Raw genomic sequence first — 23608 nt, 5'->3', positions numbered from 1 at the left:
AGGAGAGTTGCAACTTTGCTTTACTCATGGAGTACCCTCTGCGCTGTGTGGTTTTGGCAGCACAGGTATCAGCTGAGATGTGGAGGAGAAATGGGCTTTCTCTTGTCAGTCAGGTGAGAGAGAGCACTATAGCACTCTACACTGATTTGTGCACAAGTTAAAAGATAGACATTCATCATACTACCTTTCTTCTTTAGACTATATTAAATGTGTAATTGTATTAGAAAAGGTGTACATTTCTGAAATGCTTTGTAGTTTAACTTTAGTACTTTATGATTTAGTGATTTATCAGCCTGTATTAAAATAATTCCTTATGTATAGTTGGATCTTATACATTATAATTAACCCTGAATTATTTGATCACACAACTAATAATGAAATGTGCAAAATGTGGAAATGTCAGAAATCTTGAAGTGACCATATTGCACCATGTCTTAGAAGGTTTGTCTTTGTAAAGTTGGGGTCTGTGTTGATTATTTTTTCGTTCGGCATTGCCTATTAGATTTCTTGCTAAAATGACCTGGTGTTCTGGTATGCATACCATAGTCGCTGGAAAACTGCATTTTTACATTTTACCATCATTGCTGTTACTACAGGTGTCTCAGTTGTGATTGCTTGGCACACAACCTTTAACATAAATCAATCTTGAGCAAGTTATTTCTTACAGTACAGTAGTGGATAACAGAGAAGCTAGATTCCTTATACTTGAAACGGTTTTAACATTATCTGTGTTATTAATTGGTTTTGTTTTTTTTTTGCATATGCTTACATTATATGGTTTGTAATTTTGCACAATACTCTTATATGCTCTGGCAAGAAGGGAACTATATACAATTAATTTGATTAGACTTTTCTGATTAAGTGTTTATCTAACAACTGCATTTTAGGTATACTATTACCAAGATGTGAAATGCAGAGATGAAATGTTTGATAAGGACATCATAATGTTGCAGGTACATTACTACTTCTATTCTTTTGCCTTTTTAAGAATCTGTTAATTTGCAAGCAAAAAGTTAATATTCCGAGTCTGGCATGCATTTCCTAAGTAAAACATATTGCCATACTTAACTGTTGGAGTATTCTTTAATATTCAAGATTTCTTAAGTACATCTGAATTGTGTTACAACAGAAACTGGAAATGTTAGAAAAATCTATGGCTATGATGTGGGTGCATAATGTACATATTTCTATAATGTTATATTTAAAAAGTTCCTAAACCATAATACTGCTTAATCACATTTCTATTCAATAAGAATGAGAATAACATTTATAGATTCAATAAAAATCTTCCCAGTTCATATAGTACTCTACATTTCTGGGATATACAACTTATAACATTCCCATTTACTTCTATGTCTTCATTCTCTCAAGTAGATTGTCTTGTGTTTTACTGAATATTTGAAGTTATAGGCATTTTTTCAGTTTTTAAAATAAAGATACTTTTAAACCACTTCAGAGATACAGTCCTTAATTGGAATATAACCATATTTAATACATTCTTACAGATTGCTGCTTCCCAAATGGATCCTGATGATTTTGTGATGTTGGTTCTTCAGAGATTTGAGTTGTTTGATGTTTTTAATGGGAACGTGTCTACTAAAGATAAGGTGAGCAATGTTATTTTCAATGTATTTTACTTAACAATGGCTAAAGGTTTCAGATGAATTTCAGAAGGGTTCAGTTTCAGTGTGTACATTATTCTGTTTATATATTATTTTTTTATTTTATTTCATTATTTTTTTCTGTAAATAGTCGTTAGTATTCATTACAGTTATATACCATATAGGTGTGATTGGATACTTTAATTATGTTTCCTGTTATTTATGTTATATAATCAATTATTTTTGCATTATCCCTCCAGGAACTTGTCAAGCAGTGGAACCATCTGACTGAAGAAATGCTCCACCTTCTCATCATCATTATAGGCAAGTCAGTAAAACTGATGAAACATTATAGTTCCCATGTTAGAAATATCTTTGGTAACATAATTGCAGTCTGACTTCACATGCTGAATCACTATAGTAGTTGAGGTACTGTAGTTGAAATGGAATAAAAACTGATTTTTACCTGTCACCCACAGGTGAGAGATTTGTCCCAGGAATCTCCGGTGTGGTGAAGGAGGATGTCATCATGAGGGAAGTGATCCACCTGCTTTGTATTGAGCCCATGGCACACAGCAGTCTGGTCAAGGCCTTGCCCGAGAATGTGAGTTCAGTGGCTTATTATTTTATATCCCCATCCCATTAAGTGGTAGTGTTCCACTTTTTAAAATAAAATAGTTTGAACACCCTTTGCAAATAATAGTTGGAATAATTTGCAAATTATTAAAAAATGTACTAGAGACAGTAATCAGGCATTGTACAAAACTGTGATATTTTCTCTATACATATTTATAATAGAATTCAAATAAACCTATAGTATCAGTCTAATTAAAATATCGCCAAATATTGACATAATGTATACAAAGTGCTAAAGGTTTATTTTCCTACAGGTTAAAGTATGTATTATTTGACTTTCTGAGACTTTATTTTTTAAATTCCCTTTTGTTTTAAATTGGAACACTTTCCGTTTCTATTTCTCATAGTTCTATTACCTTAAAATATGAAATTATGTAATGGACTTCGTAATCAGAAAAATGTTTAGATACCATATAGAAGTAAGCTGAAAGTAAGCTTAAAATGTGCTGAAGAATATTTTCCTTGAGTTTTTGTAAAAATCAGTTTTTGCACTGGAAAAGATTGAATGGTTATTGTAGATGCTCGTGACAGTGTAGGTGGCCTTTCATCATGGTTCAGACTGAATTTTTAAAGTATCATATACAGGAAAAATGTCTTCTTTAACAGGAAAACAATGAAACTGGTCTGGAAAGTGTCATCCACAAAGTAGCTACTTTTAAGTAAGTTTTTGTTTGTGCTGTTTTAATTACCCTTAAATGTTTGAAAATAAAAATTATTAGAAAATTGTATATGTTAAACACCTTAAAAACACTTATAATTTTTCTTTGCATTAATGGCTTGGTATTAGTTTTAATGGCCAGCTGAAATACTGTGATTTTCCACATACTCAACTTGTCTTGCTCTCCTAAGTCAAAGGTGGCATTTTTTTTATATCTCATAAAGTGTAGCATTTATTCAAGGTCATTGCTAATTCCAGGGGCTGTTAATTCACTGTAATACAGTATGCTTATAATTCTTATACAGGTGGTTACTGTGTTTAACATAGTAGATTAGCCCCAGTGTCATCTCTCCTTATAATCAAGTGCTCCTGGTAATGTGATTATATAAGCTGAAATTTAGAGCATGATAACCTTTTTCTTGTCTAGGAAACCTGGAGTTTCTGGCCATGGTCTTTATGAAGTGAGGAAGGAATGTCTGAAAGAATTTAACCCTTTTTTCTACCACTATTCCAAATCCCAGCACAGCAAGGTATGTCTGTTTATGTTAAGACTCAGTGAAACCTTGTACTCCTAAAACATTTCCTGTCACAGTATTTTAGTGGATTTAGGTGATGTTTAAAGTCTATGCAGCTGCAAAAACCTTATTAAACCATTTAAGCTTTTAATAATAATGCAAAGCAAACCAAAATGTCTTGTAATAAATCAATACTGCTTGTAGATTTTGTGGTAACAGGCTGTATCACAAAATGTTTGTGGTACACTGGAACACTGAAAGAATTGGAACACTGACAATTAGCATGGGTTAATATGAACCAGAACATCATAAATTAAACTCATCATAACATTTCAGTGATGAAAGGCCCACTTTGAAGTCTCTTAGTCTGCCTCAAAAAGATGGAGAGACATCTGTACTTGTGACAGATGGAGGTCATCTGTCACGAATCCACTTTTGGCACCTGAGTGATATGCCAGTGAGGAATATGCAACATGGGCATGGCTACTACACCTGATGATTGATGATGATGTCATGACCAATGTCCACCTGTAACAACATGACTTAAAAGAGTGTGTGCAACAGTTAAGGATATTTTCTAAACTTGCAACTTGACAGCAATATAATCATTTGAGACACCATACATAAACCGAATTCTGCCCCTGATTTCCTCTGCAATTGAAGATTTGCGAAATGGACCAAATTGTAGTTTTACCAGATAGCACCATAGTACAGTTAGACTGTTGTCAACATTAATTAATATCACAGAATGCTCCGAATAGCAGTTTTAAAATATGGGCAAGCAGACATTTAAAGTTTCACTCTATCTCAGTCTCACTTGTGGCCAGACCCAAATCAGACTTCCTGTGCATTTTCCAATAGAGAAGCCAACCTCAGCATGTAGCTAAGCACGGCATAAGTATGGTCTGGCCAAGCATTCTTCTTTTGATCACTATGATGGTACTCCAGAATTCAACACTTATGTCAAGCAAGCATTTGGTAAAGTTTACTTCAGGAAAGAATTGAACATTAGCATTTTAAGCATCTGAATTTTGAAGTAGTTTGAGATTAAATTATGAGGTGGGTTGCAATAACAAGTATTCAGGTTATTGTATTTTAACCCTATTTTGGTATATATTTTTAATAATTCTAGGTTGTTGTGTAACAGCATCAGATAATATATTGATTGACCATGTGTTTTATATATTGAGTCCATATTGATTTGTCTTGACTAATAAAAATATTTACATATTTATATTTTTCATTAACTGTGGCTGAAAAGCTGATCAACATATTTGTATTCTCTCGAATTGACTACTGCAATGCTCTACTCCCTGGGGTATCTAAATCTACTCTGAACAAGCTGCAGTATGTCCAAAATTCAGCAGCCAGAATCCTGACCAGGTCTAGTGCAAGTGTTCACATTACTCCTATCCTGGAGTCCTTGCACTGGCTTCCGGTCAAATTCCGCGTAGACTTTAAAATCCTCATGCTCACCTACAAGCCTTTACATGGCTTGGCACCTCAATACCTGTCTGAACTTTTATCGCCCTACTCCCCACCTCGCAACCTCCGCTCTTCAAATTCTGCCCTCCTTACTGTCCCCCAAGCCCGTCTACATTGTATGGGCGACAGGGCCTTCTCCTGCTATGCCCCCAAGCTCTGGAACTCTTTGCAAGGATATTAGAGTCACCTTCTCTAAACTCCTTCAAATCTAGACTCAAAACCTTCTTCTTCAGAAAAGCCTTTACTTAACTGGTTCCATTCTTCACCCCTCTGCTCTTCTTAATACCATCTTCCACGGTCTCCTCTATTGTTATTGTTGTATTGTGTTAATTATAATTGTGTCCTATCTTGTGAAATTTTCTTATTTATTGTTGTAGTCTTCTTATTTATTGTTATTGTCATCCTGTAAAGCGCTTTGAGAAGCCACCTTTAAAGGCGCTATATAAAATAAAGTTTATTATTATTATATTGTTATACATGTTTTGTTATTAGACTAATAAAATTGCGTATTGGATTCTTATAATTCATGCTTACAATATGTCCCCATTGTTTTGATTGAGTCCCAGTAACCACAAATTAATCCCTGACTTTACTGTCCCAGTTTCTAATTATTTCAGTAAATTAAAAAGTTTAAATCACTACACTGCCTGATTACCTTTAGCCAGTTTATATTTCTATAGTTTACAGAGCCTCTCATACCACCTTATGCACTGCTGCTGTTTAAGGTCTAGTAAGGGAAGAGACCATTCCTACTTAATCCATTGTCAGTAGTGTTGGTTTTCCAAAAAAGATGCCCAAACTGCCTTTTGCTGTTGAATGATTTGTTAATAAGCTTAGAGTTTGTCAACTCCCCGTAAGAAAACAGACAATTAAGCTACAGTACATTGCCTAAGTTTTTGCAGTGCTTCGCTTGGAACTCAGAATGACAGTGTAGGGAAAGTTGTGAGAAGGATAGTACAAGGCAGCATCACAAATAGTCACAAAAAAGAATAAAATGACTTGTGTGAAAGCAAAAAAAACTAAAAGCTGACATGGACTGCTGGCTTTTTATAAAAAAAGCAATAAAAATGTCAGATTTCTAAAAGCTATATTTTCAAACCCAAAACACAAAACAATAATTAGGTCCTGCAATTCTAGCACTGTGGTGGGGAAACACAAGAATATATAAAATATGGCAGCCATATCTTCATGTGTTTAAAGAGGGGAAATGTTTTTTTAAAAAATGCGATAGATTTGGTTTTTAAAATGTGTTGTGATTGATTAAATTAACTATTTTAATGAGTTTCTTGTTATATCTCATAAAGTATGTATTGTTTGCTGTATGTTGTGTGTTTTAAATGGCGACTTAGCTTTAAATAGGCAATGTGTGTTAGTATCAGTATCATATGCAGTGCAGGCTGTAGTTACTTTTTAAAGAACAATATTTGTTGGGTTTTTCTTCTTTTAGCTAAACAGTTGCGCCTCAAATCACTCCTTTTCGGCTTTCTTATTGTGATTTTCAACGGTAGTCTTACTGCATCTTAGATATTCATGTGTAGGCTTGTAACTGTGCACCCATATACTGTGACTTCAAGTTTTTTTTTTTTAATTTTAATTCAGGCTGAAGATGCTCAAAAGAAACTAAGGAATCAGGAGAGCAATGATAAAGGTAAACAAATTTTAACTGGATAACTATTAGCTATGTTAGCGACTAAATACAGTTGTCCACAAATGTGGTGATTTGCATTAATATTAGTATGTTATTATTAGAATATTTATTATTAAGGCATAGCCCTTAATATTCAGTGGTCAAAACGAGAATGAGTTGATGGAACAAGTTGATTTTTACCTTGGACTACTGCTCAACATCCCTGAAACAATTTTACTGAACAAACTACAATCAGGCAAAGGCTCTTTATTTTCATAGCAGTTTATCAATGATTAATGTCATCCCACATAGGTCTTTATTACACTTTAGCGTGAGTGCTGAACCTGTAAACAAGTTAAATTTGCAACAATTTGTATTAATTAAAATGCTAGTTATAAGAATGTCCTGCTTTTGAAACTGTAAGTTCTGGAACGTTGATTCCAGTTGTGAAACTTTTTGTTTTACAGCTCTCCCACCTCCAGTTCCTCCTGCTTTCTCTCCTGCCTTTGCAAACATTGTAAATCTTCTCAAATGTGATGTCCTAATCCACGTACTTCGTACAGTACTGCAAAGAGCGGTGGAAGATCAGGGAACATTATGGACTGAAGCCATGATTCAGAGGGTATAGTTTTGTTCTCTTGATGACATCTGCTTTATGCTATGTATTTTAGGATGGGGCTAATATTTCCTCTGTACTGTTGATTTCAAATTTATAAACAATGAAACAACTTGTTACACAGTTCTATATAAGTTTACCTTTGGTCCAGTGTGTGTGTGTTACTCAAATGGTCCACTGAAGTTTTTCAAGTAATATAAGAGTACAGTAAACCCTCACTTTAGTGAACAAATTGTGTGGTGCCCATAAGTGCCAGTGTCTGTTAAATCACAAATGATGTTTTTTGGCCTCAAAACATACTTTCATATGACTAATAATATATGCTGTAGTCTTTAATATATGCATTATAGACTATATAAATCTGATATCTGTATCTTTTGACTTATTTTTTGAAAATCTTTCCATGCCTTTCCAAGCTGTTTAATTTCATGTGTAAATATTCTGCATGAAATTTGCTAAAGCAAGCAACAAAATCAACACTCATCAATAGGCAATTGACCTTACTCTTTGGGGCACCATTGATATTCCTGAATATTAAACCTAAGTAGTATACATTATTACATTTTATTATTTTACTACTTGTTATATATCATTTTACTGGATTTTTTATGATTTGTTAGCTAATGCATTTGAAACATATACACCCAGCATAAGCAATTCATTATTGTGAGGGTAAGTTCAGTATCTTTCATGTTATAGGCAAAATCTCCTTTAGAATAGTTTTTACTGTAATAGAGTTCAGAGTTAAAAAGTGTGTTGCTAAATATTTAATGGCTCTAGGTTTATTAAAAAGGCTTTGCTAATTTAACTGTTTTTCAATTTAATGTTAGGCACTCCATCTAATTGCGCAAGGATTACTAGAAGAAAAACAACAGCTTGAGGCTAGCAGTGAAGAAGAAGTAGCTTTTGACTTCTGTCTGAAAGCAATGAGTGAGTTTTTTGGCATTTTTTATGCTCCTGGCAGCCTCATTATTTTGAATGTACATTTTAGTGACACTTTTTTCAAGACAAGCATTGATTCCTGTTACCTTTTTCATATAAGACATAAATCAAATAGTTTTTTGGGGTTCCAAATTAATGTGCAAGAAGCATTTCTTAACTTGAAGGAAAAGTTTGTTTTTAGTATCTTCGAGGATTGTTAACATGCTGTAGTGAGCTTCTAATGTAGCTCCACAAATGTAGCTCATCAAATGTGCTGAAACAATTTTTTTATCATCATTGATTTATTTAATAACTATCTCCACTGAATTTATACAATTATAAAAAGTGAAACACCTCACACATACAAACTGCCTTCTCTCTGGTGTGAGTGGGTGTTTGAGTTTGTGTGTCGTACATTATTTTTTGTTTCAAATGTGCTTTTTCTTATTTTATAAGCAGACGCTTATCTCAGAATAAGATCTGTTGTGGGTATACTGTGCTTTCTTTTTTCCCTAATTTTTATGTAATGGTTGTTTATATGGCACAGGAGTAGAATAAATGTTACATTTTAAGTTTAAATTAAATAGGAGTTAATGTGTCCCATGCTGTTAATGTTAATAATACCTTAATTTCCCTCCCAGGTACTGGCAGGGAACATGGCAAATCTCTGCTGAACTTCCTCGAAAAAATGAAGTCTCTTCCACCTCTGGAGGCGCAGAAGGACATGATCAAATGGACACTGCAGGTACACTGAGAACCTTCACAGTTGCCTATTCAGTTTACCAACTAAGTTTGTTGGTTTGATTGCCATTTTTATAGCTTGTTAGTGGTTTGATGGTTCTTTTTTAATCCTTTATTTAACCCTATTAATTTGAGTGATGTGCAGTGCTCAGGGGTACAACGGCAGTGTCCCACCAAGCATTGGAACCCATAACCTTTTTTTCAAAGCCCGAACCTGTGCTTCATGCTGCCCTGCCCGTTGTATTATTGTATTATTAGCAGGGACTCATGGGGAATATTACAAGGGATCTTATCAAGGTATTAAGACTGCTATCAAATGTAACGGTGTCTAGGTATGTGTTTGGCCTGAAATTGTTTTAAAAATATATCTATTGATGTCTCAAGATATGAGTCTTAAATTTGAGAATGTCACCAAGTGTAACAGATCCAGTACAGTATTCTTAATGTATGGCTGATGTGGGAACTTTAATACTTTGTCCTTGCATCTTAAGTATTTCTGTCCTATATAAAATGTATGTATGGTGTTTGTTAATCTTCTTAATCTTTTTTGTTCTTATGTCTTTTATGTTATTTGTATGTTAAAAAATTACTTAAATATGAAAATGTTTTATTATTTTTCTAGATGTTTGAAACAGTGAAATGTCTTCGAGAGAAATCGAGCCCTTCTGCATCAATGAGTGTTGATCATACCAAACCAGAGGAGGTACTGAGGCTGATATTGTAGGACTATTAATATTAGAAAGAGAGTGAGAAATCTGGATGGTGCCAAGGGTAAATGGCAGTGAATTATGGTGAATTGTGGTTACAGTGAATTGTGTGAATTTCATCATCTGATTTCTTCTAGATATTTCTTGACCAATTCCAATTAAAAGTGTATTGAAATAGCAAAACAATTATCTTGTTAGTATATTCTTTAGGGTTTAATCAGTATTTGCATGAAGCTGAATTTGTCTGAAATAACCTAATATTTTTTATATTGCTTCTTTGATGTTGTTGTCAGAATGGGTATTCTGTTGTTCGAGAGAGAAAGTGGTAGAGAGCATTAGTTTCCTAGAAAAGTTTTGTAGAAGTCTCTGAGTGTTACTCTGTGTGGTGTCAGAGTCAAAAGAAAAAGTGTAATATTTCAGGTGAAATCCATTAGGAATTATATTATAACGATGACATCTATAAAGGATTAGTAGGTGGTTAGAAAACCTGGTCTTGGAACAGATCGCTGTGAAGAGACAGAATGCTGGTTTAGTAAGAGAGGGGGCCAAGTGGCCCAGAGAGGAAGAGAAGGAATGAAGAAGAGATCTAGAAAAAGCTTTAGAGGAAGGCATAGTGGGTCGCAGCAGGAGTAGGCTGAAGTAGTTCAGGTGGGTAGCTGCGTCAGCATGCATAGGCTGCAAAGGAACAAGTAATAGGTTTATTCCATGCTTCCATTTCTTCTCTTTTCAACATGGAATAAACCTATTACTTGTCCCTGATATTTTTGATGGAGTCTAAGTAGCAGTTAGGCATATTATTGTGTCATAATGCATAACACAAATATTAGTCTCTTGTGGTTACAATATTAATTATTATTAAATATTAAAGCTAATAATTAAACCAATAAAATTCTTATAGAAAATTCAAATGTATTAAGTCACAGTTGAAAGGATTTGTCATTTTCTTCATCTATATAGCAGTTCATATTTTCAATGCATAGACACATGTCTTGTACATTTTGCAGTTGTACAGTTGCACCTTTTTTCTTATAAATACTATCAGATTAAAAATGTGATTGTATTTAAAATTGCATACAATAAGAAAAAGTATTTTTAATCTTTTATAAGATAAAATCAGAATTAATTAAAAATATCATTAAGCTCATACATAAAATTATATTTTGGAAGCCTGTATTTTTTGGAAATACTTCAGTGTGATTTTTTTTATGCTTTGGTTCTCTTTATGAAGTTAAAATATATAGCACAAAAGGCAGCCATTTGTAGTCATTTTTTCCTTCTCATTAATTTTCTGATTTTATATCCCTGTGACTCAATGAGCTTTGGAATTGTCTGTTTAGTTTTTTGGGGTAAAGGTGGCCTTGAGGAGACCAACACAGGTCTTACTCTTATCACTGTGTTTCTATGTGGTAGTGTGTTCAGGACAAGGAGAAGGCTGAGAGGAAGAGGAAGGCAGAAGCAGCCAAGCTGCACCGACAGAAGATCATGGCCCAGATGTCGGCTATGCAGAAGAACTTCATTGAGACACACAAGCTGCTCTATGAAAGCACTCCAGAGAGTGCAGGACAGGGAGAGACCTCTCGGGTCCCAGAGAGGTGAGTGTCCTTTTTGGAGGAAAATACCTCATGAAAATTGAAATTATGTGAAAATTGAAATGTCTCAATACTGTTTTGAAAAAGTTTGGGTTTGCTTTGCTCACCCATAAAACCAGATTTAATTTATATTTAGAATTATGTGGAATTTGTCAAATTTAAAAATTAATCTTTAACCTAATAATTAATCTTGAATTTTGCCATGCAAATCTGCTGTAATTAATCATAGTTACTCCTTGTAAACTCTTAAGCACAGAAAATTCTGTACCAGTAGAGTAGAAGGAGCAGAGTTGCAATGTCCTGTGCAAGGCAGACAAATGCTAAATAGGAAGAAGAAAAGGTTTATTCCGTGCTTAAAAGAGAAGAAAGGAAGCACAAGGTTTTGGCTGTGGAGCCTTCTTCGGGTGTGAGAAAGAGGAAAATCAGTAGCTGATAGGAGAACAAAAGCCGGGAGTATGGAGGATGGGAGAAGCAGAGTGGGCACTCAGGTGGTGTGAAGTCGAGAGAACTGAAGAGAGGTGTGAAGTCGAAAACCTACAAATGAATAGAGAGGATTAGAAGGAAACGAGTGTCATTAAGAGAAGGGGGAAGGTGTGAACCAAGTTTCAGGATAAGTTTTGGTTTCAAAACTTTCTGTTATAGAAGTTAAGAAACCTTACTTTGAGAAAGCAGACGGAGAGATCAGTGTGATCACGGCCGTTAGAGGTGAAATGAGAAACTATGGGCTTGGAGAAATCTCTGATCCTAACATGTTCTCTGAAGTGGTCTCCCAGTCTCCTTCCTGTTTCAGACTGCTTCAGAGAGCATTTTGACCTGTTAATATTTATATTAATTTCCACGTGTCATCCTGCACAAAGAGTACAAATAAAATGTACAAAATTCCATACTGTCCTTACTTTGCTTTAAACTCAATCTAAAGTTAATGTGTGCTTGATATTGCTAGAGAAAAAAATGGAATAAAAAGGTTCCTCTTCAGCAGCCCTGCGATGATCCTGAGAGAGTCGAGGGTGGCTGTGGGCCCAAAGCGTGGCCTTGCATTGGCTGAGAGGGAAGTCCTCACCTGCATCCTGTGCCAAGAAGAGCAGGAGGTGCAAGCAACAGCCCCTGCTATGGTCCTGACGGCCTGTGTCCAGAGATCTACTGTTTTAACTCAGTGCAGGGGCAAAACGCTGCCCAACACAGGTCTGTCATGTGCGAGATCTTCTACCTAAACTGAGCCTAACCTGCACTGAGATTGGCTTCCACTAGTCGCTTAGACTGCTGTAATGTCCATGTATTTTTCTCATCTTAAGGTGAAAGGTTCAGTTTGAAGAGTTTGAGTAATCAATTAATTAACATTATAAAAATCATAAGAAATCAAGGTCCAGTATTATTGTAAAATCTCAGCTTGAAATTAAGAATAATTATTTTCATGAATATTGTGTTATTGGGCTTAAATTGCAAATTAATTTGTTTGCTTTTCTTTACTTGGAAAGAAACCTCCATTCCTCTGTTCATGCACCCGGATCTGGCTGTGGGCACACACACGGGAAGTTGTGGGCACGTTATGCATGCCCTCTGCTGGCAGAAGTACGTACACAACGTTCTCCTATGTATTGTAGATGGACAGGTTTAAATATACAATTAAAAGCAACTGGTGTCAAATATAATTTAAACTACTAGCTCTCAATCCTATAAGGCTTAGCAAGAAAATTATTATTAATAGTTAATTATTTAATATTAATATCTGGGTACAAGAACGTTATTTGAATTAGTCTAAACCTTTGTCCTTCCTGCACATTTCATGCATCTGCAATTAGTGTTCCTTTTAGAATATATGCTTGTTTTTCTTCTTCAGTCTTTTTCAAAACTATGATTACTGCTTCCCTGTGTGCCCTGTGTCTAGGTACTTTGAAGCCGTGCAGAATACAACTCGAAACCGTCTTCATGCAGAGTTGATCTTTGACCTGGAGAATGCAGAGTACCTGTGTCCACTCTGCAAATCCCTCTGCAACACTGTCATCCCTCTCATTCCTCTAGAGCCTCTCAAACTCGACTAGTAGGTACCCTTTTCTGTTCTTTCCTAAATTGTCATTTTTTTCTAATGTTTCTAATGGAAACAGTGTCTCTGGTATTGCATGAAAAATGGAAGATTTCTATAGGCTCAGCATATAGATTGACTGGTGTTTTCTTTTTTGCATTTTTGCTTTGTTATTCTCTGGGGTTTGTCTCCACAGTGAGAATGCAGAGTTAGTGGGGCAGCTCCTGATATTGCCACGATGGATACAGATAATCCTGGCCAGATTAAAGGGGTTAAAATCTACAACTGAAGGAAGTGGTAAGATACCTTTAGATTGTCTTTCATTAGTATTTTTTCCATGTACACTTCCTTGTTTTGTGATACTACTCAATTTTTGCTCAACAGAAAGCAGCTTTGACTCAGATTTGCATCTCTGTGTGGAAAATCCTGCAGATTTTAGATCTATTCTTAGTTTTGGAGTCCAAGCACCGTAAGTAGAACTCATAAATTAAGTTTAATCATATAGTTAGTGAAACTGTTTACCATAATAGCCAACCTGAGCTGTTTCCTTCAGATCTTATTAAGTGAAAGCGTACATTATAATTGCAAGCTGATCTTAATACTACCTTTTGTCCTTTTAGCACCAGATATTCAGACAGCATCAGCGAGATGCTAGTGGTATGTGCCACAACTGTGTACAGAGTGGGGTTAAAGGTGGCTCCTAATGAAATAGATCCCAGAGTCCCACTGATGACTTGGAACACATGTGCCTTCACCATACAGGCTATAGGTGAGGGCTTTTATTTTTCCTTAAGATTCTTGTGAAAAAAGTGAAAAGATTTGTCTTAAATCTCCCATTTCTGTCATTTCTGTTTTGTTGTGTCTATACAAGTGTAGGGTACAGTTACTGGTAAGGTGTGCTCTTTCTTAACAGAGAATGTGCTGGAAGAGGAGGGAAAACCACTTTTTGGCTCTCTACAGAAAAGACAGGTAAAGTATTTTGCAGGTCTGAGATTATTTTAAGGCCCATCTTTTTTTAGAGGTGAAGAAACAGTTTTCTCTTTAATACTTTATTTGTGATAGCTGTAAGCATTGATTGTTCCTGTTTTGTATTAGCATGGTAGTGGAGGTTAAAAGCTGTTTGATCCAGAGAAAAAAGTGTTCCTAATTTGATTACAATTTTATTATTGTTGTAACAAACAAGTAAACACTAAAGGTGTGGAATAAAGAATATGTAGGTGGGTCATTAAACATTTGAAACATAAGATATTGTTAAAGTCATCCTGCTAGCTTTTCAAGGAGGACATTTCATTCTGTGCTAGTGGCCAGTAGATTTGTACAGTATAGCTCAACGCAAAAAATACAGGATAAGCAGTGTGATTTGTACATTCCCTTGTGCTGTGAAACACAAAATCCAGCATGAGCAAACATTTCTCCTTTTTGTATAGTAAGATGTTTCTTTTAAGTTTGAAGTAACTTTTTGTCACATAAACATGGTGCTATACCCGGGTAATTTTACATTGTTAACTCTTTGTTCTTCGCAGGGTGTTAACAGTGACTTACATATTGATATCATACCTTTTCCTTGACTGTTTAATTGTAGCATGCTGGACTGAAAGCACTGGTGCAGTTTGCAGCAGCTCAGAGACAGAAATCCTCACACGCTGTGATTCAGAAGCACTTTGTTGGCATGCTTTCAGGTTAACAGTCTTATAAAAAACATTACTAGTCTTATTAGGTTGCATTGTCTGGAATATTAAAATTCAGTCTTTTGTGTGCTGGCTGAACCATTTATCCACAATAATTGGTTGTATTAGAAATTCTAAAATACTATTTAAGATACTTTTGGACAACAGCATTTCTTGGTTTAGTAACAGATAAAAAATTAACCTTGTTCATTATAATATGACTGAGATCACTAACTTTAGAATATTTTAAATTTGCAAGTTTTATTAAATATTCATATGTATATTTTAAATAATTTAACATACAGTACACACTATGAAATATAGCATATGTAATCTTAATTGTAAGATTAAGTGTATGTAATCTTAATTTAAGAGTTTATGATGGTATGTAAATATGACAACATTCCAATCTGTACTGTAAATGACTAAAAAATTGTATACTGTAGTATACTTAAAGATATTTTTTTATTCTTTTGTTCTTTAATTTTTTGTTTTCATTTCATATAGTAGTAAAATGAAACTTTACATAATGTAAATGTTTGTGGTTTGACTTTTTTCCCCACCAGCCTTAATCCCTAACATTAACTTGGAGGAGACACCTTCTATTCTAGATGTTGACCTCTTTCATCTACTTGTAAGTGTATTGTTTTCATGCTTTCCAACCATATACATCAAAATATTGCATAGAAACGTAAGATAAAGATGAACAGTAATCAGTATTATTCTTTACTTTATTCCTGCTGCACAAGTTATTATAGCACACCATGTTGTGCTGCTGTTAACAGAAGCCTATGCTATAGTTTTGATAGTATAGTCATATTATTTGCTGCTTTGAATTTTTCAGTGTCTCTTCAAATGCATTTTGCTTTTCATACATAATGCGACTAAATGTGTCTTCCAATGTCCAAAATGCATGAAATGAAAATAAGTACCCAAAAATGCATGTTACCTGTAAGGTGTATAGTTTTCATTTAAGAACATTAGTAACGCTATAAGTAAAAGGGGGCTATTTGGCTCATCCGTGGCTTCTGTGGTTGCTAGTAACTGATTGATCTGAGAGTCTCATCCAGCTGTTTGTTGGAAGCCAAGGTATGAGTTTCAACAACGTGACTTCATTTTCGCACCATCTGGTTAATTGTAAGCAAAAGGCAACACCAAATGTTTGTGTAGTTACTAATCATGATTTAAGTTTTTTTTTAAATAATATATTGTCTAAAGTTCAATAAATGTCTATTAGAATGTACAAATTGTCTAATCTGATTCCTCTCATTGCTATGTTATTCCTAACATTATATAATTGTATTATATAAAACTGGATTAGACAGAAGAAAAAAAGTGGGTTGAAAATGCTGTTCTTGCAATTCTTACATGCTGTTAGAAGGTCATTTGGTGGACTCTAAATATGCATAAGTCTTATTCTAAACTGTGCTTAAGTTACGTCTGTGTGTATGCTCCAGGTGGGCTTGGTGCTTGCTATTCCAGCACTCTATCAGGAGGAGATGGTAGACCTCCAGCCCTCTTTGATCAGCTCTGCATACAACCACCTCTATATCTTCCACCTCGTCACTATGGCACATGTGGTACAAATCCTGCTCTCCAACAATGGTAAGCATGATCTCTAGAGGAGCTGTCAATCAGAAAAAACTAATGAGACTAGATGTGCACATGTTAAGTAACATTTATGAGTGTACTGGGTGGAATGATACATGCAGTCTAATTTACAGTTATGTTATATAGAAATCTCCTGTGCTTCTGCCGTCAGATCCTCCAGAGATGATGGGAGAAAATGATGGAGAGGAATCCAGATCAGCAGCAGAGCTCTATCAGACTATGGTTCAATGTACAGAAGGGTGAGTGCAAGATCTGCCTCTTGCAACAGAGGCCTGTTCCACAAGGCCTTAAAGTGAGATGTAGCAAGCATGGTGAACATTATCTATATTGTTGTGGATTTAATTAAAGCTCCCCTCTAATTTATCTTTGGTCCAGATCAAGTTGTATTCTATATCTATCCTCAGATACTTCCAAATATCATCACAGTTTCTTTTAATGGCTCTTTGAGCAATAGTAGAAAATTAGCAGTACAGAATTAAATTATCTTTAATCATCTCAATTCGGAAAGAATTCTTATCGCACTTGTTGTAAACAGAATGGTAGTTAAAGGTTTGGGTCCAAGAAGGTGTCAAGAGCTGTCTTCTGTGGCTGCTAATGATGGCTTTCGTTTGTTTTGCAGGCTCAGGGGAGATATGCCAGGCTGGTGTGTAGCGGACAGAGTCAGGAGAGGAATAGTATCTTTCCTGCATTGTGCTGCTCTGTTCTTTAATTGCCTTACGGGGGTGCCTCCACCAGACGAGCTGTGCAGCACTGATGGTATCTGACAGTCTAAACTTAACTGCTTGCCTCTGGACTATTGAAGTATAGGTATTAAACAGTGGTAGTATCGAAAGCCCATAATATCTGGCTTCATATTAATAATAATCACAATCATCATAATTATTAAGACCATAAGAAAGGTTTCAAATGAGAGACTTGTCTAGTCCATTCCATTCCTTACACTTATGTAGTCCGAAGGATAAAATAACTTTTATAATCCAAAGGACCCACCTCGGAACTTCAGGAAGGCCAAGTTTTACAACTCCAGATTGGACGTTAACCAGGACACCTGGGTTTAACATTCCAGCACTTTGAAAAGTGACTTGGTCTTCATTGACAATACATCAACCTGTACTCTCAAATTCAAAGTCTAATTCTTGGTTTAATGTCTCAACACCTCTAATAGCACAGTTTTCCATTTTACTGTACTGGGGCATTGGATTTGAAATTCTGGTCTGAGTGAAGAGTGCCACCTACAGTCTATCAATATCACTTGTAGTAGCAACCTGAATTTCCCATACCAGAACTGAACAGCCATGCTTGTAAGATCAGATGTGATTAAGCTACACAGTGGTAATGCTGCTTCCAAAAGGTTTTATAGTTTTTTTAACCGTCCTAACCATAATCTGTTTAAAACTGGAAAATATTATTTTTACAGACCCAGTTTTTGTGTGTTCTTGTACATAAAGGTGCTGTATTATTGATTTTGTCCTGCTGTTTTCTTGCAGTTTCTTTTGAAGGACAAATGGATGCACTATGTAGTTATCTGGCATTACCAACAAACCTCTTCCAGCTGTTCCAGGACTACAAAGAGACCATTTCACCTTTATTAAGCAGGTACCTCATACTGTGAAACACAGCTGAACCTGAGTTTTTTTATGTTGGATATTGGTGCTAGTTTACTTAAAAAAAAATTATACATGAAAGGAAATCAGAAATGTTTCACTGTTGGTTACTAGAAACATTTCAACACAAGAAAACACTAGAATTATCAGTTTTGCAGAGTGTGTACTTAATCTTTTCCTGATTAAGAGAAACTATATTATTTTAATATATAAAGTTTTTTTATCTGTTTCCTAGTTATTGCGTAGCTTAATGCCAAGAAGCAACCTTTAGGTTCAAAGGTGTAGTTAGCCAAGAAAACAGATTAATGTTGCTGTGTGAAAAAGACCATTTACAAATGTCTTTTTCAACAAATTTTAAATTATTAATTTGGAACTTCACAAATAAAAATTTATATCAAACATACTGTTTTTAATTAAATAAAGCCTTAGAATCAAAAGCAATACATTGTTTCTTCATTTTAGCTGATGTGAGCAATCTTGCATGTTGTTGATCAAAATTAACATTAATCTAGACTATTTTTATACACTGGTATTGAACACATTAATGTTTGCTATTTCCATTTCAGAAGAACTGAAGTACTTGAAATGACTGTCAATTTCAGTTCTTCAGCTGATATGTTATGTGTACATAACAGTGTTTGTGAAAATCATTAAAAGGTCTGGAATGGAATCAGTAGCTTGGAGACAAACCTGGCCTTTTGCTCCAGTCAATCCTGTTATTTGGATTTTGTGTTAAATAAAGTGTTAAACTCAATATTTATTTACTGTCACTCATTTCAGTACCTTTGATGAAGAAGGTCAGTTTTGACTCAGATATAGTCTGACTGCACAGGACTATATTTGCTTGCTCTAGGTTAAGATTCAGCTCAATTAAAATGACTTGTAATGCCGATGAAGCAGAAAATCCTGAGTAAACAACCACAGTCCAAACGATCGGTGTATTTAATCCTTTATATCCACAAAACTTTGCAGTGAGATAAACAGCAAATATTGCTGTATATTACACTTGGAATGTCTTTGATCAGTCACTGAAATTAATTGTGACTAAGGACTTGGGGGAAGAATCCAATTGAAAATGTTACATTTCTGAATTTGGTTCCATATGATTGCTCACAAAGTGCTTCTTGATGAACAGTGCATTTGTAGTTCAAAAGCAAGTAATTTATCAACTCTGACAAGTGTAAGGAAATCCACTATACCTGCCAATCATAATGGGTGCAAACAGACACAGCATCATTCAGCTACTGAATATTTCGTCTTCAAATGTTTTTTAAGTATGTTCTTGCCCCTTGTTGGATTTTTCATTGATAATATCAATGAATCTTGTTGTTCACAGTATTTCCATATCGCTCACACAATGCGCAGCAGATTAACATCATGTGTTTGGTGTCAACATTTCATTTTTAGGCAGAGGTGTGATTTGTTGCTGGCATTGATTTTGAGCCTCATCTGATAGTTATTTTAATCTGATAGCACATTTTAATAAGTGTGTGGCATGATAACCGTCTGCAGCAAACATTAATGGGGAACTAAAGTCCCAATTTTTCAGAATGGTTATTAAATCTCGATAAAAAAATAAATTAATTGACATTATAGATTTTTTTATAGTCTCAGTTAGCAAGAGTTTGAACAAATTGAATTAAAAGAGATGTATTCACAGACCTGCTTGTTTATGATGTAATAAGGCCTTTTCACGTCGCTGGATGTTTTGTTGGCTCGTTCTGAATCACAGAATGTGGTTCTGCGCATACCTGGAAATTTTGTGTATTTTGTGAGGTGAATTGGAGGTTTTGCACAAGGCTGTGTGCATTTCACTTTTATTGTGTTTAAAGATGCAGTTATCAATGCTGATTCTTTATAACCTTGAAATATAAAAAGTGTTGCACATAAACCACTATTAACTTTGAGCACTATAATAAGTAAAAAAATATATGTTTAATTTGTATGCAAGAATATTTTTCCTAACACTATAAATTGATAGATCTTTAAGGGTGAGAATAGATTACTCACATTTGATTTGATAAATTCTTATGGGACCAGGATAGTTGAAGAGGAGTCATATTGCTTTGGCAGACTTTGGTGTACACCAACTGTAGTTAAAGAATTAACATTCCTTGTTTTAGTAGTGCTTTTCAATAAATATACATTTATATGCAGGTGGTGTGGCCATCCAGCTGTATCAAGAGCACTTAAAGGAGAAGTCTCAGTTATTCGGTGGGTGAAGATTTATTTTACTCTAGTTTTTGTTTGAAATTTGAAAAATGTCTGCAGATATGTGGTATGGATGTCTTAAGTATTGATGTATATGTAAGATTTATCAGAACATAAAAAGGTTTAGTGTAGCTTGACCCATACCAAAATTTAGAACAGTGCTAGTGAAACAGTGCTTTTGTATTACACAGTCCATATGTATTCATATTACACTAAATCCATCTTCACACTTAAAATATCCCTAAATATTTTCTTTTCTTCCTCCAGATATCCCAGGAAACGGAATAAGTTAATTGATCTTCCAGAAGATTACAGTTGTCTCCTCAACCAGGCATGCCATTTTAAGTAAGTAACATGTTTTGAATGCTTCTAGACCTGAATCTCATGAAGCAGAAGGAATGTCTTTTGCAGGTACTATTATTATAAGGAGAAGATATGTGGTTTAAATTGACCACTGCCTTTCTTGGTCTAAGAAAAGTTTGATGGTAATTTTAGTTTAAACCCTGGAAAAACACAAAACTCTCCTCTTGTCTACTTTACTGTTTTCTATTAAAAAAAACACGTGTTATTGGCCACTCATACCCACGTATGTAATAAGTAGGAGTAATAATATACTTAATAAGTAATAAGTGTTTGTATAAAGCACATTATAAGGAAAAAAAACGGTGGCAGTGTTGGAATATTGAAGTGCAAAAAAAATTAAATGCAATTTGAAGGCTTTTTTTCCCTTACGTTTTAGTGTGATTTTATCTGTCTTGTATATTAAATTCTAGTATTGAAATTATAGTATGCTAATAGCATTCATTCTAATTAGATATTTAATATTGAATACTCTGAGTTGTTTAAAATAAAACATCAGAATTTCATAGCCCCATTGTACATACCTGGCTTATGATAGGTGATTTAAATATGAAACTAGCACCTTCTTAAAAAACGTTTTTGTGATGCAGATCTTCTAAACCTCTCTCTAAAACCCTTGATCAAATGAAACCCTCTTACCATGTGTAGATGTCCCAAGTCAGCGGACGAGGACAAGAAGCATCCGACGCTGTGTCTGTTCTGTGGGGCCATGCTGTGCTCCCAGAGCCCCTGCTGTCAGGAGGTGCTGGACCAGGAGGAGGTGGGAGCTTGTACCGCCCATGCTGCCACATGTGGAGCAGGAGTGGGCATGTTCCTAAGGTAAGGCAGTCACCAGCAGTACTGCTCTATTGCTTTGAGGTTATGTTCATCAGCTGTGTTTTCTTGCCTTTTCTTTTATACATCCTTTACATTTGTCTCATATGTTATGGTTCAGGTTCTTTATTTTTCCCTTGAATTGTTAATACTGGAGCTATTTAACTATTCCTTCTCAGTTAAAATGAGTTTAAATAACCCAGTCAATGATGATGTGTGTTATAGCCTGAAGTGCATAGCACATAGTATTTTCCTATTTCACTTCTCCAGCTTCATTTTTGAAATCTGTTTTATTTTTTAAATATGTAGGATATGTAGTGGCCAAGAAATCTATGCAATCTAAATGTAATGTAAATGTGCTTTTGCAGTGTTTTATAGTAAAGTATCACTATAAATGGCAATGGAAACAAATTAGGTTTTGATCCAGCTTGCATTAAGTCATATGCCAGATATGGTATGAGAACAATATCATGCACAGAGCAGATTTAGACAGTAAATGGCTCAGTTGTGAGCTAGTAATGTGAGCCATTCAAGTAATTGTAATATTTAATTTTTTCAGAGCATAGATATATACACAAAATAAATACGAACTATTAATTGCTTTTTTCATTGCGAAGTGAGCTTAATGAGCATATTTTCTGTTTCTGGTCATGCTATTTTACCCTTTAGAATCCGGGAGTGTGAGGTTGTCCTAATGGCTAGCAAGACCAGAGGGAGCACATACCCAGCGCCATATCTTGATGACTATGGAGAAACAGACCCACAGCTGGGGTATGCCAGATGGTATCCCATGTGTATTAAACTTTTGCCCTTCCATGCCCCTTGACCCTATCCAGCAACATATTTCATACATATTTCATAAGATGTGTTCTTGCCTATGAATAAAAAATAAAGGGACATTTTAAGAAGCAGAATAGTTTACTATGGGAATGAATAAAATACAGTACAAATCAGTGTTTTATGCACATTTCTGTGTAACAGTATAGCAGTACTTGTGAAATAATTGATTCCCATGTTCAAATCTTCAAATTCAAATGTGAGACTTTCTCTCTGAAAATATTTTTCATACTTCTCTGTATTTATTAAGAAAGATGACAATAGTAAAGTAATTACAGTGATCTGTGTGAACGATGTTAACAAGACAATAAGAAAAAGAAAAGGCTGACGACTTTTAAATAGTTACTAGGGGGTAATACTAGTGGAGTAATAGTTGGTGCAAATTAGCCTAGATACTTTGGTGGGTCCCTTGCAAATCACATTTCTTTGCTACTGTGCTCAGAGTTTTAAACTGAATTTTTTGTACAGAATTTTAAAATTAACAAACCAGTCTGTGTGGATCTGAATTTTGAACATGTTTATTAACATGATACTGCTCCTTGACAAATGTGATCAAATTAATGTCCTAACAAGATTTTGTTTTACACTGTCGTTTTATTTAAGCACTATGATTGTCCTTTGCAGCTGTTGGAGAGCATATTTTTTGTTTGTTTGGTTTAATTTAGAGCTTTATCAGTATGCAATTGCATACAGTCTTTATCAGTATACCATTATATGTTAATGATTAGATATAATCAAATAACAAAGGCCCTGTTTTGCCTTACAGACGGGGCAATCCCTTACATCTTTCACCTGAAAGGTACAAGAAGCTCCACCAGCTCTGGCAGCAGCATTGCATTATGGAAGAAATTGCTCGTAGCCTGGAGGTAGTCAATGTCATGTTTGCATTTGAATGGCAGATGCTGTGAGGGAGGAACAACATTTATAGTGAATAAAAGTTATTTGACAGCTAAATGATGAGGCTCCTTTTAGCACCTCATTATATAATCTAAAATTTAACTTCTAGTAACATCAGTGATGAAACTGCTATATCTTGCTTCCTGGCCAGATTCCATGAGGAATGTGGAGAAAGGGATCTGTTTGTTAAGGGATAATGGAATGGCAAAACGTTTGAAGGCTTTATTGAACTGTGGGACACCTACATAAAGAAGAATGCTTGCAGCTTCACTTAAGCTTAAAACTCAGTTATTCAAATACAAATAATGTGTTCCTTGCATCAGCTCCTAAAGTCATTACAAGGTTGGTTTAATCAGTTCCCTCATCGAAGAGAAGTCTTGAAAGAAATGGAAGCAGTCTCGCCCATCTGCAAATCATTCAGATATAATTTTTGAATGATGGAGAATGATCACAGAGAATTTCCTCCCAATAAAAAGATTGTTTGAAACAAAA

General features: G+C 34.9%; 1 protein-coding gene across 3 annotated transcripts in view; it reads left to right on the top strand.

Moving 5' to 3' along the window:
- The window catches only part of ubr1 (ubiquitin protein ligase E3 component n-recognin 1), a 41520-nt gene extending 17912 nt beyond the window's left edge, over positions 1–23608 (top strand). Inside the window, exons 17-47 of one of the 3 annotated variants that reach the window (XM_015350832.2) lie at positions 3–113; positions 888–953; positions 1506–1607; positions 1862–1925; positions 2081–2205; positions 2844–2896; positions 3323–3425; positions 6495–6543; positions 6990–7144; positions 7969–8068; positions 8701–8804; positions 9423–9503; positions 10918–11099; positions 12076–12278; positions 12572–12665; positions 12982–13134; positions 13313–13413; positions 13501–13585; positions 13737–13885; positions 14030–14085; positions 14699–14795; positions 15350–15417; positions 16241–16388; positions 16546–16633; positions 17014–17150; positions 17882–17990; positions 20156–20212; positions 20477–20554; positions 21218–21388; positions 22052–22153; positions 22986–23608. In XM_015350832.2, the coding sequence (XP_015206318.2) occupies positions 3–113; positions 888–953; positions 1506–1607; positions 1862–1925; positions 2081–2205; positions 2844–2896; positions 3323–3425; positions 6495–6543; positions 6990–7144; positions 7969–8068; positions 8701–8804; positions 9423–9503; positions 10918–11099; positions 12076–12278; positions 12572–12665; positions 12982–13134; positions 13313–13413; positions 13501–13585; positions 13737–13885; positions 14030–14085; positions 14699–14795; positions 15350–15417; positions 16241–16388; positions 16546–16633; positions 17014–17150; positions 17882–17990; positions 20156–20212; positions 20477–20554; positions 21218–21388; positions 22052–22153; positions 22986–23127 (3333 nt within the window). In that variant the 3' untranslated portion in view covers positions 23128–23608. Of the gene's footprint in view, positions 1–2; positions 114–887; positions 954–1505; positions 1608–1861; positions 1926–2080; positions 2206–2843; positions 2897–3322; positions 3426–6494; positions 6544–6989; positions 7145–7968; positions 8069–8700; positions 8805–9422; positions 9504–10917; positions 11100–12039; positions 12279–12571; positions 12666–12981; positions 13135–13312; positions 13414–13500; positions 13586–13736; positions 13886–14029; positions 14086–14698; positions 14796–15349; positions 15418–16240; positions 16389–16545; positions 16634–17013; positions 17151–17881; positions 17991–20155; positions 20213–20476; positions 20555–21217; positions 21389–22051; positions 22154–22985 lie in introns of all 3 variants that reach the window. The other 2 variants (XM_015350831.2, XM_015350829.2) reach the window with 2 other exon arrangements.

The sequence above is a fragment of the Lepisosteus oculatus genome, chromosome 8 (genome assembly GCF_040954835.1).
Source record: "Lepisosteus oculatus isolate fLepOcu1 chromosome 8, fLepOcu1.hap2, whole genome shotgun sequence".
Taxonomy (NCBI): domain Eukaryota; kingdom Metazoa; phylum Chordata; class Actinopteri; order Semionotiformes; family Lepisosteidae; genus Lepisosteus; species Lepisosteus oculatus.
The sequence above is the reverse complement of the archived record's forward strand: the minus strand, read 5'-3'. Positions and strand labels throughout refer to the sequence as shown.